This window comes from Urtica dioica, chromosome 12 (genome assembly GCF_054948205.1).
Source record: "Urtica dioica subsp. dioica isolate 48M chromosome 12, U.dioica_male_clone48M_v1_H2, whole genome shotgun sequence".
In the NCBI taxonomy this organism is placed as follows: Eukaryota; Viridiplantae; Streptophyta; class Magnoliopsida; order Rosales; family Urticaceae; genus Urtica; species Urtica dioica.
Genome location: NC_142767.1, coordinates 8,192,092 through 8,207,081, shown reverse-complemented (window position 1 = coordinate 8,207,081; position 14,990 = coordinate 8,192,092). Strand labels below are relative to the sequence as shown.

At 41.7% G+C, this 14,990-nt stretch overlaps 1 protein-coding gene and 1 non-coding gene across 2 annotated transcripts; one reads left to right on the top strand and one right to left on the bottom strand.

Annotated features, from left to right (window-relative positions):
- Window positions 1-2,268: 2,268 nt before the first annotated feature.
- On the top strand, window positions 2,269-6,353 carry LOC149378909 (putative RNA-dependent RNA polymerase 1). The gene is made up of 4 exons (XM_089602938.1): window positions 2,269-2,709; window positions 3,171-4,951; window positions 5,054-5,204; window positions 5,343-6,353. Exons 1-4 carry the CDS (start codon window positions 2,269-2,271, stop codon window positions 6,153-6,155), a joined length of 3,186 nt encoding a protein of 1,061 aa, XP_089459064.1. The 3' UTR covers window positions 6,156-6,353.
- A 3,592-nt stretch (window positions 6,354-9,945) lies between these two features.
- Window positions 9,946-10,049, bottom strand: LOC149378908 (small nucleolar RNA R71). The gene has a single exon (XR_016294316.1). It is a non-coding gene; the product is annotated as a small nucleolar RNA R71 (small nucleolar RNA).
- Between the last annotated feature and the right edge of the window lie 4,941 nt (window positions 10,050-14,990).

The following is a 14,990-nucleotide window of genomic DNA, read 5'->3' as shown; positions in this document are numbered from 1 at the left end:
TAATGTAAGAAATCATATAATGTCTACAAGGAAAATGTAAGAAATTTTGGAAGAATACAAAGATTTTTACTCTACATTCAAAAGAACCAATTCTTACATTGCGCTAGCATTCGCGAACTTTATTTGGATTTTTCTCTTTTGACGAATTTCTATAGTAACAACTAGTATATATGTATAGATTGTTTTTTTTCAATTATAGGTTAATATTTACAGAAAAAAGAAAAAGGAAGTTATACAGCTTTTAAAAAATGGAAAAAATAAAATAAAGTATGGCTTGGAAGCATGTCACTTATTGATATCTACAACTTTATCCATATAAGATTGAAGGTTGAAAAAAAAGAGTAAAGTTGTAAGTAGACTTTGTTGTTCGATGGAAGCTGCAAGAAGTTGTTCAAGCCCGGGTTACTTATGCTACAATTTCCTCTCGTGCAAACAAAACATGAAACTTCCTAGTTTTCATTTTAGAATATATTGGGTATATATTATTACAAAATATTTTGTTTCCGATTTGGTGTGATTCGCGAGAGAGATTCTTGGCTGGACGTGTCGAGAGGGGGGGACCGGTCATGGGACCAGTGACCGGGCCGGTCGGTCATGGGCATGCGCCGAGAGACCGAGAGCCGATTGTCGGCCGGCCCCATTCGGATCTGTTTGTGGGCAGAGATCCGTGCTTGCCCGGGTCCAAACGATTTCTGATAAGCCGTAATGACAGGGGTCCCGAATGGACCGATAACAAGTATAAATGTAGCATGTGAATAAAATCAAGAGATACGGTTCATATTTTCCCTAAATACAAAAAGAAAAAAAGAAGCTGTTTCCACCAAAGTCTTTCAATCAAAGATTTGCTATTAAACTATAGATGCTCATGTCACTTTCGTTTGTTGTGTTATAAGGCAAGCCTTCACTAACAAGGGGCATTACCCTCTTTCACTCTTTACATATATGATAATATATGGACCCAAAAACTAAGTACCTTCTTTAGATTATTCCTTGTTGTGTTATAAGTTAAGCCTTCAGTAACTAGAACTAAGGACCTTCTTTAGATCATTCCTTGGTGTCATAAGTCAAGCCTTCAGTAACAAGAACTAAGGACCTTCTTTAGATCATTCCTTGGTGTGTTACAAGTCAAGCCTTCAGTAACAAGAACTAAGGACCTTCTTTAGATCATTCCTTGGTGTGTTACAAGTCAAGCCTTCAGTAACAAGAACTAAGGACCTTCTTTAGATCATTCCTTGGTGTGTTATAAGTCAAGCCTTCAGTAAGAAGAACTAAGGACCTTCTTTAGATTATTCCTTGGTATGTTATAAGTTAAGCCTTCAGTAACAAGGAGCATTATTCTTTCACTCTTTGCATGATAGGGACCCAACAAATAAAGAGCTTCTTTAGATTATTCCTTGGTTTATATGTATATAGAATTGTTATTATATTTAATTGGTTTGCACTCTACCGTAGGTCCGTTTTTATTTATTTATCTAAAACTTAATCGTTCATATAAAATCAAAGTACTGTTTAAAAGTAACGATATAGAACTCAAAGCAAACAACAATAAAAAAAAAGTCATCAACAAAAAGGGAAGATATAGCTTTGTGTTAGTTGATAGCTCCCTTTCCAAGCAAGCTCTTCTTTACCAAGTTTTCTATTAAAGTTAAGGCATAAAATCTCATGCCCAGTGAGTGAACCCAATTTATAATATTTTCCTTAAAATGTTTCAGTTTAGACAACTGTTTCAATCCTTTATGTAATTAGTTAAAGCCTTCTATAACAAGTAGTCTTGGACTCCGAAATTAAAAAAAAAAAAAATAGTAGTGTTTGCTGATGTGGCGACCAATCATTGGAACTTTTAAGGTTATTTAATTTTGGTATTAATTAATCCATTAACGTCTATACTTGTTGAGGAAGAAGAGGTAATATGACTATCCCTCCTTTCACGTCATGCTATTTGGTTCTATAAATACCATTCTCATTCATCTCAATGGCCATTTACAGGACCATCGAAGCATGTTTGTGATTTAAAGAAGCAGTGTTATATTTGTCTTACGTGAGTCAGTTAGTCTCTCATTTCACAGTGCTTTTGGTCTCTCTTGCTTCAATTCTTACTCTGTATTGTGTTTCGAAATTCGATTATTCGGATTTGAAGAGTGTTTGAGATCTCCAAGAGGTTCCTATTTCCAGTTTCAGGTAAATAAGAAAACTCTCTCTGTGTTTTAACTTGTATTGTATGCACGAACGCGATGACGTAACAATATTATACGTTTGACTTGTTGCAGGATGGAAAACACGGTTGAGTTGTATGGATTTGCATCGGTGGAGACCCCCGAAGTGGTGAAGGCTTTGGTGGAGGAACTCACCGGAGAAGGAAGTGTCAGCAGAGTCGAGGTTGGGAAGAGCATGGCCAGAGTCGGATTCAGAGATACCGCCGCCATATCTGAAGGCGGACTCTGGTACGGCTCTTCATATCTGAAGGCGAAGAAGCTCGGCAGCATCGATGACACGACGCTGAACTTCGGGTCTCGGGTTTCGAAGAACAAGTTCAGTGTTCTGTGGAGAAGAGAGACTGTGTGTGTGAGTTTCGGAGAGGGACTCAGAACTCTCTGCTTCATGTTCTCTTTTGAGTCTGTGGAATACAAGCTTGAGCTCTGCTTTGACAACATTTGGCAGACTGAGCTTCGCCGAACTCTGAACCAGCCATCAAAGTTTCTTCTCCTTCAGGTTTGCTTCTTTAAGGGAATTCTCTTATTGTATTTTTACGCTTTGCTTTCAGTGAAAAATGCTTGGAATTTGGTGTTTCTTAAACACATTATTTAATTTCGAATGAGTATTTTGACAATATAACTTATTATTCCATCATGTGAATTACTAAAAAAAAATATCCTTATATTTAGCCCTTGTGAAATCCAAAACAAATTAAAATGAATTCATATATGTGAATAGTAATCATAAATATAAGAAGCATTTAGGATCGTAAGTGCAGCTGAGATTCAGAAACCACTGTTATTTTTAAGGTGTTATAATTAAATAGCCAATTAAAATTAATGAATTTATAAAAGAGTCAAAATTTGTCTAGAATTAGTGAAAATAACCAAGTGCATGTGTCATATTTCAATCAATTCTCTACTGTCATTAAATTATTTGAAACTGATAAATGGCTAATTTTTCCTTATTTTTATTAGCTCTATGGTGGGGTGCGCATTTTCCGGAGACAAACTGGCAATACGGCATGGGTGAGGGATGTGGATTTCAGTCCTTCAAGCAGCATTGGACAATCTTCATCCTTGTGCTTTGAGATTCCGAGCGATCGTCAACTTCCCGAAGTAAGCGATGGCTTTGTCCAATACAAAGAAGACCAAGCTCCATTCGGCTTCAAAGAAGGGTCTTCCTTCCCTTCACCCTCGGGCCTTGTCCCAACGTTGCTTCCGCCCCAAGGAATCAAGCTGCCTTACAAAATCCTGTTCAAAGTGAACTCCTTGGTTCAACACGGATGTGTTCCTAGGGAAGCGCTGGATCTCAAATTCTTTAAGTTAGTTGATCCGACGAGAATTAGGCTTGACTACATCGAGTCCGCGCTCGACAAGCTCTCTCACCTGAAAGATTGCTGCTACAATCCGCTGAGATGGCTTTCAAAGCAATATGTTAGCTATGGAAAAGGTGGGAAGATTCCAGAGACGCCCACTATCTCTCTAGACGAGGGTTTGGTGTACGTTCACAGGGTTCAAATTACGCCAACCAAAGTGTATTTCTGTGGCCCCGAGATCAACCTCTCCAATCGGGTTCTTCGAAACTACCCGAATGATATCGACAATTTCCTTCGAGTTTCTTTTGCTGACGAGGATTCTAAGAGGCTGCACTCACAGGATTTGACTTCTTCCGACAGAAGAGGGAGAACCAGAGTTTATGAAAGGTTGCTTTCCATTCTAAGAGACGGCGTAGTAATCGGTGAAAAGAAGTTTGAGTTTCTCGCGTTTTCGTCGAGCCAGTTACGAGAAAGCTCAACATGGATGTTCGCTTCGAGGGACGGGCTTAGCGCTGCAGACATCAGAGAATGGATGGGCGATTTTCGATCCATCAGAAACGTGGCAAAGTACGCGGCTAGGCTCGGACAGTCCTTCGGCTCTTCCAGAGAGACTCTCAAGGTCCACGAGCATGAAGTGGATTTGATTCGCGATGTCGAGGCCACAAGAGGCAGTAACAAGTATTGCTTCTCTGACGGGATCGGAAAAATATCGCAAGATTTCGCCAAGGAAGTGGCAGCAAAGTGCGGGCTCCACGAGTTCTCACCGTCGGCGTTTCAAATCCGATACGGCGGATACAAAGGAGTCGTGGCGATCGATCCCAATTCATCGAAGAAGCTGTCTCTGCGAGACAGCATGTTCAAGTACGAGTCGCAGAACCGGAAGCTCGACGTACTTGGTTGGAGCAAGTACCATCCTTGCTACCTCAACCGCCAGCTCATCACACTTCTGTCCTCGCTTGGAGTCCCGGATCATGTCTTTCAGAGGAAGCAAAATGAGGCCGTGCGTCGACTTGACGCCATTGTCAGCGATCCTTTGAGGGCACAAGAAGAGCTCGGTCGGATGTTCCCAGGGGAGATCACGACCATCCTCAAGGAAATGCTCGCGTCTGGGTACAGCCTCGAACAAGAGCCTTTTCTGTCGATGATGCTTCAGACTCTGCGCGCCTCTAAGCTGCTAGAGATTCGGGGAAAAACTAGGATTTACATCCAAGACGGAAGAGCCATGATGGGATGTCTAGACGAAACTGGTACTCTCGAATACGGACAGGTCTTTGTGCAGTGTTCTGATAGCCAAAACAAGAATTTCATCATCAAACGAAACGTGGTGGTTGCCAAAAACCCTTGTCTACATCCGGGGGATGTGCGAGTTCTTTCCGCGGTTAATGTTCCAGAGTTGCGCCATATGGTGGATTGCGTTGTTTTTCCGCAGAAAGGAAAGAGGTAGTCAAGAAATTTATTCAAACTTGTAGTAACTTGTTTTAGTTATGTTTGATCTTCTTGTTTAGATTTTCTAATATAAGAATTTTGTCGTTATGATTTCAGGCCTCATCCGAACGAGTGTTCAGGGAGCGATTTGGACGGAGATATGTACTTTGTGTGTTGGGACCGTGACCTCACTCCTCCTCACCAAATTAAGCCCATGAATTATACGGCAGCGAAAGCTATAAAACTTGATCATGATGTTACCATTCAGGTACACTAGTCTATTTACATTAGTTGAAAACTAAATTAAAATTATTTCTTAACGTGAAAATAACATATACATTTGTTAGATTACGAACAAAACTAAAAATTAAAATTGTTTCCCTTGTTGTTGTTGTTGTGATGATAGGAAGTAAAAAAATACTTTGTGGATTACATACTAGACGACAATTTGGGAATCATCTCAAATGCGCACACAGTCTTTGCGGACAGGCTGCCCAAAATGGCTCACAGCAAAGAATGTATCAAGCTAGCCAAGCTCTTCTCGATTGCCGTCGACTTTCCCAAAACCGGTGTGCCTACCAAAATCCCAAGCAAGCTTCGAGCCACAGAGTTCCCAGACTTCATGGAGAAGCAACACAAGCGCACTTACGAGTCCAAGCGTGTCATTGGGACGCTCTTCCGAAACATCAAGGGGATCGAAGATCGTCGTTCGAGCTCACTCAAGGCCTTCACCCAGGAAGTGGCGAGTGAGTGGTACGACCCCGAGATGGAAGTGCTTGGATTTCAGGACTACGTGGACGATGCCTTCAATCACAAGTCTCAGTACGACTACAAGTTGGGAAACCTTTTGGACTACTACGGAATCGAGACCGAAGCAGAATTGTTGAGCGGGAACGTTCTTCAATGTTTGAGGAACTACAACAAGAAGAGGGATATGGAATCGGCTAATTACGCTGTCAGGTCGCTCATCAAAGAGGCTCGGAAGTGGTTCAACGAGTCGGGGAGCAAAGACGATGATGTGTCAATGAGGAAAGCCTCGGCTTGGTACCACGTCACCTATCATCCTCACTACTGGGGCAGATACAATCACAACTTATCTCGAGACCATTTTCTGAGCTTCGCTTGGTGTGTTTCTGACCAACTCTGTGCTATCAAGAGAACCATTTCCGGGCGATCCATTCAAATTCACAGCGATTTTTCAAATACCGGGTTTGAGTAATTAATTTGGATTTAGATGAGAGATTATATCGCTATGTGATGATAATTAACCTTTGTTTTATTAGTAGTTTGGTGTGAATGTAATATACTACTTGTGGTATGATTAGTACTGGATTGGGAAGAAGCATGTCGGATTTTGTTTTATATCGTTGTAATGTGTGATTGGTGCGAGTTATTTTGGTGGTTATGTACTACTTGAATGAATATATGTATTGTCCGACAACTTAATAATAATTGTTATATTTTGATATTTTTACCTTGTCTTGAGCTTTACAATTTTGAAGAGAAGACAAAGCTTTGATTAATATGAGCTCGTAGCATTTGTGTTTGGATTATTGAGAGTACTAATTTAAGCTTCCATTTTTTGAATTACCACTGCGACGCCCCAAAATAAAGGGTCAAAACAAAAATATAAATAAAAGAAAATTAAGGGGTAAAAATAAAAATTACACCACGTCAGACTTATTTTGAAAAGTAAAAAACGACAACAAAATAAAAGTCATACACTAGTCAACAAACCATCACAGTTTAGTGTAGCACTATTAATATATAATAATGACAATTATCTTCAAGTCATCACCGTCAAAGTATTATAGTAAAGAATGACAATAGCTTATGAAAGGTGTTCTTCACGTCATTTGTTGGGATGCCACAACATTTCTATAATCAAAACTTTTATTTTCATAAACATGGAGTATAATTAAAAGAAAAGGGTGTGCTTTCATGTGCTCAACATGAAAACCATTACCCAACTTAACATTTTGTTCAATTTTAATATATATCAAACTCATCATTTATCAAAACTCATAGTTACAAACATTACGTTATTAACCGATTATTAATTGCACTTTTATTAAAACTCTGATTATAAACAAAACCTCCGGCATGAAGCCAAGAGTAACCACCTTGGACTGCAAGGTTCCAGGTGGACACGCATCACCTACAATCGATGCTATATTCAAAGGAACTGGTCGAGGTGGGCCCAACGACCGGTAACCCGGAGTCTCGCCCTGCGTAAACCTGTTGTGCAGCAAACGGAAGCAGAATGCGCCATCGGTCCCTTCGGATAGAAACGCATCGCCCGATAACGAAATAATTTTATTCTAGTTCATATATCAATAACATACTAGGTTATAATTAATCAAAAACTCTATCTCGCCGATATAACGGAACGGGCCTACTTAGTTTAGTGAATTCACCTACTCATATATTCGAATTCTAACAAGTTTTCATTTAAGAAAATTCTCATAAAGGAAGAGTAATAGAACCCCTTCTTCGGATCCTGGATAAACACAAGAGCTAGGTAGTGTCGTATAATAGTACGTGCCATCAAACACAAAATATTTTTGATGGTAACACGAGAATCTGGATAAACGGAGCGCACCATTGCATTTGAACGACAAAATAGCTTTGGGAGTTGACTGAAATAAAAATTCCAAGATCAACGCTCCGGCGACAGCGGCGGCAGAGATTTTCGGCGTGAGAAAATTAAGCTCAATTCTGGCCACCTCTAGTTCTTAACCCCTTAATCAGAGTGGAGGGCTCAATTTTATCAAGAGGAATTGACACAATAATACTATCTCCATGTCACTTACCATATTTAGCCCAAAACCAAAAAATTGACAAAACTAATACTAAAGTTTGGTGAGAGAAATAAATGTTGACCCAACTACCCCCAACCATATTCAATACACACTGATAGGTGCGTTAATCACGCGTAAAACTCATATTTCCCGAACCAAAAGCCGACGAGTCCTCAAGTATTTTAATGGTTTTTAGTAGGTTTTAGAGTAGTTTCAGGTTCAGAGGAGTAATAGAGCGTCTACAATCAATTTCGTGGAAAGAGGACGGGAGTTGGAGACAAAACGGTCGAAATAGAGTCAAAAAGCACAAGTAAGAAAATTGGCGACCACGCGCGCCGCGCACCCTCCATCGCGCGCCGCGCGATGACAGGATTCGAGACCGCGCGCCGCGCATAGACGATAGCGCGCCGCGCATACGGGAGCGTAAGCACGCTCCGCGTATAACCTGGATTTCAGACCGCGCGCCGCGCAAGGACGACCGCGTGCCGCGCCCTCCTTCGGGTTTTGACGGACTTACTTTCCGTTTTTGATGTTTTTGGGCGAATTAAACCATTCCAAAGGCCCAATATGCTCCGAAAATCACCCCTTGACCTATATATGAGACTCTAAGCTCTGAAAAACATATCTTTCCTTTTGTTTTAGTTTCTATTTTATTGTTTGGTTGTTCTTGAGAGCTTTTGAAAGAGGAAAAAGGTGTTCTTCAACGGAATTGACAACCCGACGAGTTCTCCTTCTCCGAATTCATTCGTTCTTCTTTCTTCTCTTCTTTTATTAATTTTATTGCTCTAAATTATTGTTGAACATCAATTTTATTTAATATGAATTCTGTTTTGGTTTCAATGTTTATTTTAGTGCTTTTAATTATTATGTTGTGTTTAGCGTTGATTATGAATACCATTAGAGGCTAAGTTTCTTATGGGGTTGCGATGTAGCCGGGATTGATAATGGTTTGGAGGCTCGTTAGGGTTAGATAATTATTGTTTGCTTCCTTATTATGGATTGCTTGATGTGAATTGTTCATTATGCTTTCTAGTGCTTGATCACCATTAGAATTGTTATCTAGGATTGTTTAGCTACTCGATAGAGAGTACATAATTGTGCTTTTGTTCATGTCATCATAGTTGATCCTAGGTTAGAAAATCTAGGCAATTTATGTAATCGTTTGAACTCTTGTTTCATTGCGTGTGATTGTTTTAATAGGATTAGATGCCGAGAGGATAATAATCCGTCAATTGCATAGGTTTGCTAGAACACTCGAGAGAGGCTAGTGAATAATTTTGATAGAGTGAGATTAGCATCCATAGGAGTAGATTTTGTTGTTCGAGCCCGAAACCCCCGTCATAGTTAGTTCCGGTGAAATCGTGACCCCTACTTTCTCTTCTTGCAAAACTCGTATTTAACTCTCTGCTTTAGTTTTATTATTGCTTTTGTTACAACCATCTTCTTAATTTTACTTGGAATTAATTAGCATCAAGTTTTAGAAAATCGCTATAGTAACTAGTCTCTGTGGGATCGATATCCGTTACTTACGTAACACTATTACTTGTTCGATACGTCCGCTTGCGTGCTAGTTATAAAAATATCGCAACAAGTTTTTGGCGCCGTTGCCGGGGACTAGTCTACAATAGCGATCGGATTTTCTTGCTCTTGCTATTTAATTTCTTAATTTTTGTTTTCTAACTTTTTGTGTCACTTTCTTGCTTTTGAAGGTGTATGCGAAAAGACGGGTCATCAGCTCTCGTTCCAATCAACCCTGAGATCGAAAAATTTTGCAGAAAAAATTGAAAAGAATCAAAGGAACGAGCAATGGAAGAGAACAGGAACAACGCCGAGGAGCCCAAGACCCTGTTCCAATACGGGCTGCCGCCGACCGATGCCACACAATCGGCCATTGTTCTTCCGGTACTTGCGGGTAATCAGAATTTTGAAATCAAGACCAGCGTGATCCATATGGTGCAACAATCCCAATTTTCGGGATCACCGGCCGAAGACCCGCAAGACCATCTCACCAACTTCGTCGAGATCAGCAACACGTTCAAGCTCCACAACGTGTCCGACGAAGCCATCCGCCTCCGCCTCTTCCCGTTTTCACTACGGGACCGAGCCAAGACGTGGCTCAACTCCCTCCCGCCGGGTTCCATCACCTCGTGGGCCGACCTGCGCGTCAAATTCATCTCAAAGTTCTTCCCGTTCGAGAAGATGCACAAGAGACGCAACGAGATCCATTCGTTCTCCCAGTTCAAGGGTGAGTCTTTATTTGAAGCTTGGGGACGCTTCAAGGAGCTGCAGCGGAAGTGTCCTAACCATGGCATCCAAGGGTGGATGATGGTGCAAATCTTCTACGGCGGCCTTTCTCCTTCATCGCGCACCCTCGTCAACACCGCCGCAGGGGGATCCTTCTTCCAAAAGACCGAGGAAGAAGCTCATGCCATCCTTGAGGAGCTCGCGTACAACAACGACCAATGTCATTCCGAGCGAAGAATTCAGAAGCGCGAGCCGGTCACGCCCGAGATGGAATTGATAAAAGCTCTCGCAGCACAGGTGGCCGTCCTCACCAAAACGCTCCACGAGCAAGAAAGTTACAGTTCATGCTATCCAAGCCCCCACCCCCGAGTCATGCTTCTAGTGTGCCGGCCCTCATTCTAGCGATGAGTGCGCGCAAGGGAACAAGAGCCAACAAGCAAGCTTCATCAACAATCGGTCGCCCTACAATCAAGGCCCAATGAGCACTTATCAGAATGGCGGATGGCGCGGTCCCCAGAATAACATGCCGATGCAACCCGCACCGCAAGCTCAGCCTCGACCGCATCAGAATCAGCCCCGACCACCGCCATATCAAGCCCCACCATTGCGAGCTTATAAGAACGAGACCAATCTGGAGGAGCTCGTAGCTAATTTGGCCACGTCGACGACTGCCTTCGTGAATACCACCACCGATTTCATGAAAGAAACGAAGACGACGCTCTCGAACCAATCGGCTCAGATCCGAAATCTCGAGACGCATGTGGGGCAACTCGCAACCGCCATCCACACACGACCCCAAGGCACACTTCCAAGCACCCCCGAAGTGAATCCAAGGGAGCACTGCAATGCCATTTCTCATCAACACGTTGTAGCTACCGAGAGTCCGAAGAAAGAAGAAGAAGAGGCTGCTCCGGTCACCAAAGCCCCTAAGCCGCACTCGACGGTCCGCATCTATGAGACGCCACTTCCGTTCCCGCAACGGCTCACGGTGGCGCTTTCCGCCGAGTGTAGCGCACTTCTAAAACAAGAGCTGCCGCCAAAATTAGAAGATCCGGGCAAGTTCACATTGCCGTGCACTATTGGAGACGTCTTCATCGAGAATGCTTTGTGTGATCTAGGTTCGGGCATCAACCTCATGCCGTCGGCCGTCTTCACCAAACTCGGGGTGGGTGAACTAAAGCCCACGCGCACCACTCTCCAACTGGCAGATCGGACCGTAAGGCATCCGCGCGGCTTCGTGGAAGATCTCCTCGTTAAGGTCGGAAAATTCACTTTTCCGGCCGATTTCTACGTCATCGACATGGACGAGGATCGCGATATCCCCATTCTCTTTGGAAGGGCGTTCTTAGCCACTTGCGGTATTCGCATAGACGTGCAAAGAGGCGAGCTGATGATGCGCATGAAGAACGAGGAGGAGACGTTCGGGACTTGCAAAACCCGAAAGCGCAAGAAGGAAAAAGAAGAGATCTACGTCATCGAGACATACAAAGTCACCACTCCACCACCCACACCTCCGCCACGGGCTCCTAAAGAAGAATCAACAAAAGTGCGAGCAAGGGTGCAAAGCCGAAGTCTCCATTCAAGCCATGGCGAGGACGTTGGCCGAAACCATTCAAAGAGGTATGGATGAAGAAAGAGCGCGTAGAAGAAGATCCACCGCCGCCCAAGCGCGGCGGCGACGAGTAGGGGAGTTCTACCACCCCCGCGAAGTAAGTTCTCTGTCTCCCGTGTTTTTATGGATCTACATTGAGGACAATGTAGAGATTAAGTTTGGGGGGGATGAACTACTTTGTGGGGGATTTCTGTTAGATTAGGTTGTTTTTATTTAATTTTTATTTTCTTAAGTTTGTTTGGTGATTGCTTATAAGTGATAGTATTAAAGTGTTTTCTCTCGTTATTTGCCAATGATACCATGTATTTTCGAAGAAATCCGAGTTTGAGTCAATTTTAAAACTTTTTGTGCTTCATCGTGATTGACTAGTGGTTTGAGTAACGCAATTTTGGTTGATTTTTCCCACTTATGCACACACGTCGTCCCGGGATTTGAGTAGTCCTTAGAGGTTCGATCACATTGTTAAATGTCTTTTAGCTCACGAACACTAAGAACCGCTCTAGCCCTCATCGAGGCGAAATGACATGACACGAACCTACGAAAAATGACATAGGCCTTCATTTGGACCGATCAGAGCCAAAAAGCCAACCCGTAATACTTCCTTGAGCACCCTTTCAGAAAAAGCCGAACGATTAATCCTTTCTCGTTACTTAGTCAGAAAAAGCCAAACCCATATTTGTTGAAATCCCACAAAGAACCCCGTTAACTTAGCGACTCTTGAGTGAATTCTTTCGATTTTGTGACATGTTTTTCGACTAGTCTCTACGTGTTTTATAGTTCATTAGACACCACGCCGGTGATTGTTCGTGTTTATTTTTATTGTTTTGTATCAAAAAAAAAGGAAAAAAAAAAAGAAAAGAAAAAAAAAAGAGAAAAAGAAAATACTACAAAAAAAGAGTGCTTAATTTATGCGTTTTATTATTTGTTTGTATTAGTCTTTGGCGTGGTATTCTGTGACATTAGTTTTAGAGACTAGACATTGCATAGTCAAAGTTTGGGGGGGAAAACGTTGGGAAGTAAAGGCTTAGGAAAGAAAACGTTCGCGAAAGGTGAAATGTTATACCATGAAAGTGGGAATTGGTGAGTAAGAAATATCATGTGAAAGTTGGTGAGTTGGTGAGATTGAGTCGCTAGGTTGACGTTTTAGCCACATTTTGACCATATCCTACCGTTGACTCTAGCCTAACATTACAAGCCGACAAAGCCCTATTGATTTCATTGGTAAGTGTCTTGCATTAGTGGAGAGCGAGTGGCAAAAAGCATTATGGTGTTCGATTCACATTCATCTCATTATTATTTGAGCATTTGACATTAGAAGACGTGAACGAACATATTGAGTTGACCTCTCACTCTTTCGGGACATATTTCACACACGGGAGATTTTGATCGGGAACGTGTTACAAAAAGGCCATTTAGTCAATCTAATTATTTTTTTCTTGGTTTCATATGATGATTGACTTGGATTCGGAAATTTTTTTAGGTTAAGGCATGTAACTAACACTTGACATTGTTGCTAAATTTTGTGATCACCATTCGTTTTTAGTGTAACTTCTTTGGTGTGTTTATTTTATTGTCTAGTCTTTTGTGTTGCTTGAGGACAAGCAACGGTTTAAGTTTGGGTGGATTTGATAGGTGCGTTAATCACGCGTAAAACTCCTATTTCCCGAACCAAAAGCCGACGAGTCCTCAAGTATTTTAATGGTTTTTAGTAGGTTTTAGAGTAGTTTCAGGTTCAGAGGAGTAATAGAGCGTCTACAATCAATTTCGTGGAAAGAGGACGGGATTTGGAGACAAAACGGTCGAAATAGAGTCAAAAAGCACAAGTAAGAAAATTGGCGACCACGCGCGTCGCGCACCCTCCATCGCGCGCCGCGCGATGACAGGATTCGAAACCGCGCGCCGCGCATACGGGAGCACAAATCATGAAAATACACAGAGTCTTATGCGCGCTCCGCGCATAACCTGGATTTCAGACCGCACGCCGCGCAAGGACGACCGCGCGCCGCGCCCTCCTTCGGGTTTTGACGGACTTACTTTCCGTTTTTGATGTTTTTGGGCGAATTAAACCATTCCAAAGGCCCAATACGCTCCGAAAATCACCCCTTGACCTATATATGAGACTCTAAGCTCTGAAAAACATATCTTTCCTTTTGTTTTAGTTTCTATTTTATTGTTTGGTTGTTCTTGAGAGCTTTTGAAAGAGGAAAAAGGCGTTCTTCAACGGAATTGACAACCCGACGAGTTCTCATTCTCCGAATTCATTCGTTCTTCTTTCTTCTCTTCTTTTATTAATTTTATTGCTCTAAATTATTGTTGAACATCAATTTTATTTAATATGAATTCTGTTTTGGTTTCAATGTTTATTTTAGTGCTTTTAATTATTATGTTGTGTTTAGCGTTGATTATGAATACCATTAGAGGCTGAGTTTCTTATGGGGTTGCGATGTAGCCGGGATTGATAATGGTTTGGAGGCTCGTTAGGGTTAGATAATTATTGTTTGCTTCCTTATTATGGATTGCTTGATGTGAATTGTTCATTATGCTTTCTAGTGCTTGATCACCATTAGAATTGTTATCTAGGATTGTTTAGCTACTTGAGAGAGAGAAAATAATCGTGCTTTTGTTCATGTCATCATAGTTGATCCTAGGTTAGAAAATCTAGGCAATTTATGTAATCGTTTGAACTCTTGTTTCATTGTGTGTGATTGTTTTAATAGGATTAGATGCCGAGAGGATAATAATCCGTCAATTGCATAGGTTTGCTAGAACACTCGAGAAAGGCTAGTGAATAATTTTGATAGAGTGAGATTAGCATCCATAGGAGTTGATTTTGTTGTTCGAGCCCGAAACCCCCGTCCTAGTTAGTTCCGGTGAAATCGTGACCCCTACTTTCTCTTCTTGCAAAACTCGTATTTAACTCTCTGCTTTAGTTTTATTATTGCTTTTGTTACAACCATCTTCTTAATTTTACTTGGAATTAATTAGCATCAAGTTTTAGAAAATCGCTATAGTAACTAGTCTCTGTGGGATCGATATCCGTTACTTACGTAACACTATTACTTGTTCGATACGTCCGCTTGCGTGCTAGTTATAAAAATATCGCAACACACACTCAACCCATATTCAGGAACTTCTCACTCTAAAATTTGAAACCCATTTGAAACCCAACGTTTTTCTTCTTCTTCCTCTGAAACCCATTTGAAACTCCACGTTTTTCTTCTTCTTCCGCGCCGGAATCTGCACACGTTGTAGCCGGAATCTCGTCTTCTTCCTCTGAAACCCATTTGAAACCCAACTCTCAATGTAAATGATAAACTTATCTAAAACCCAAGCTTGAAGTTTGTTTTCTGAAAATCAAAAGTGGTTGTTCAATATTAAAGATCCAAGCTCATCTTCG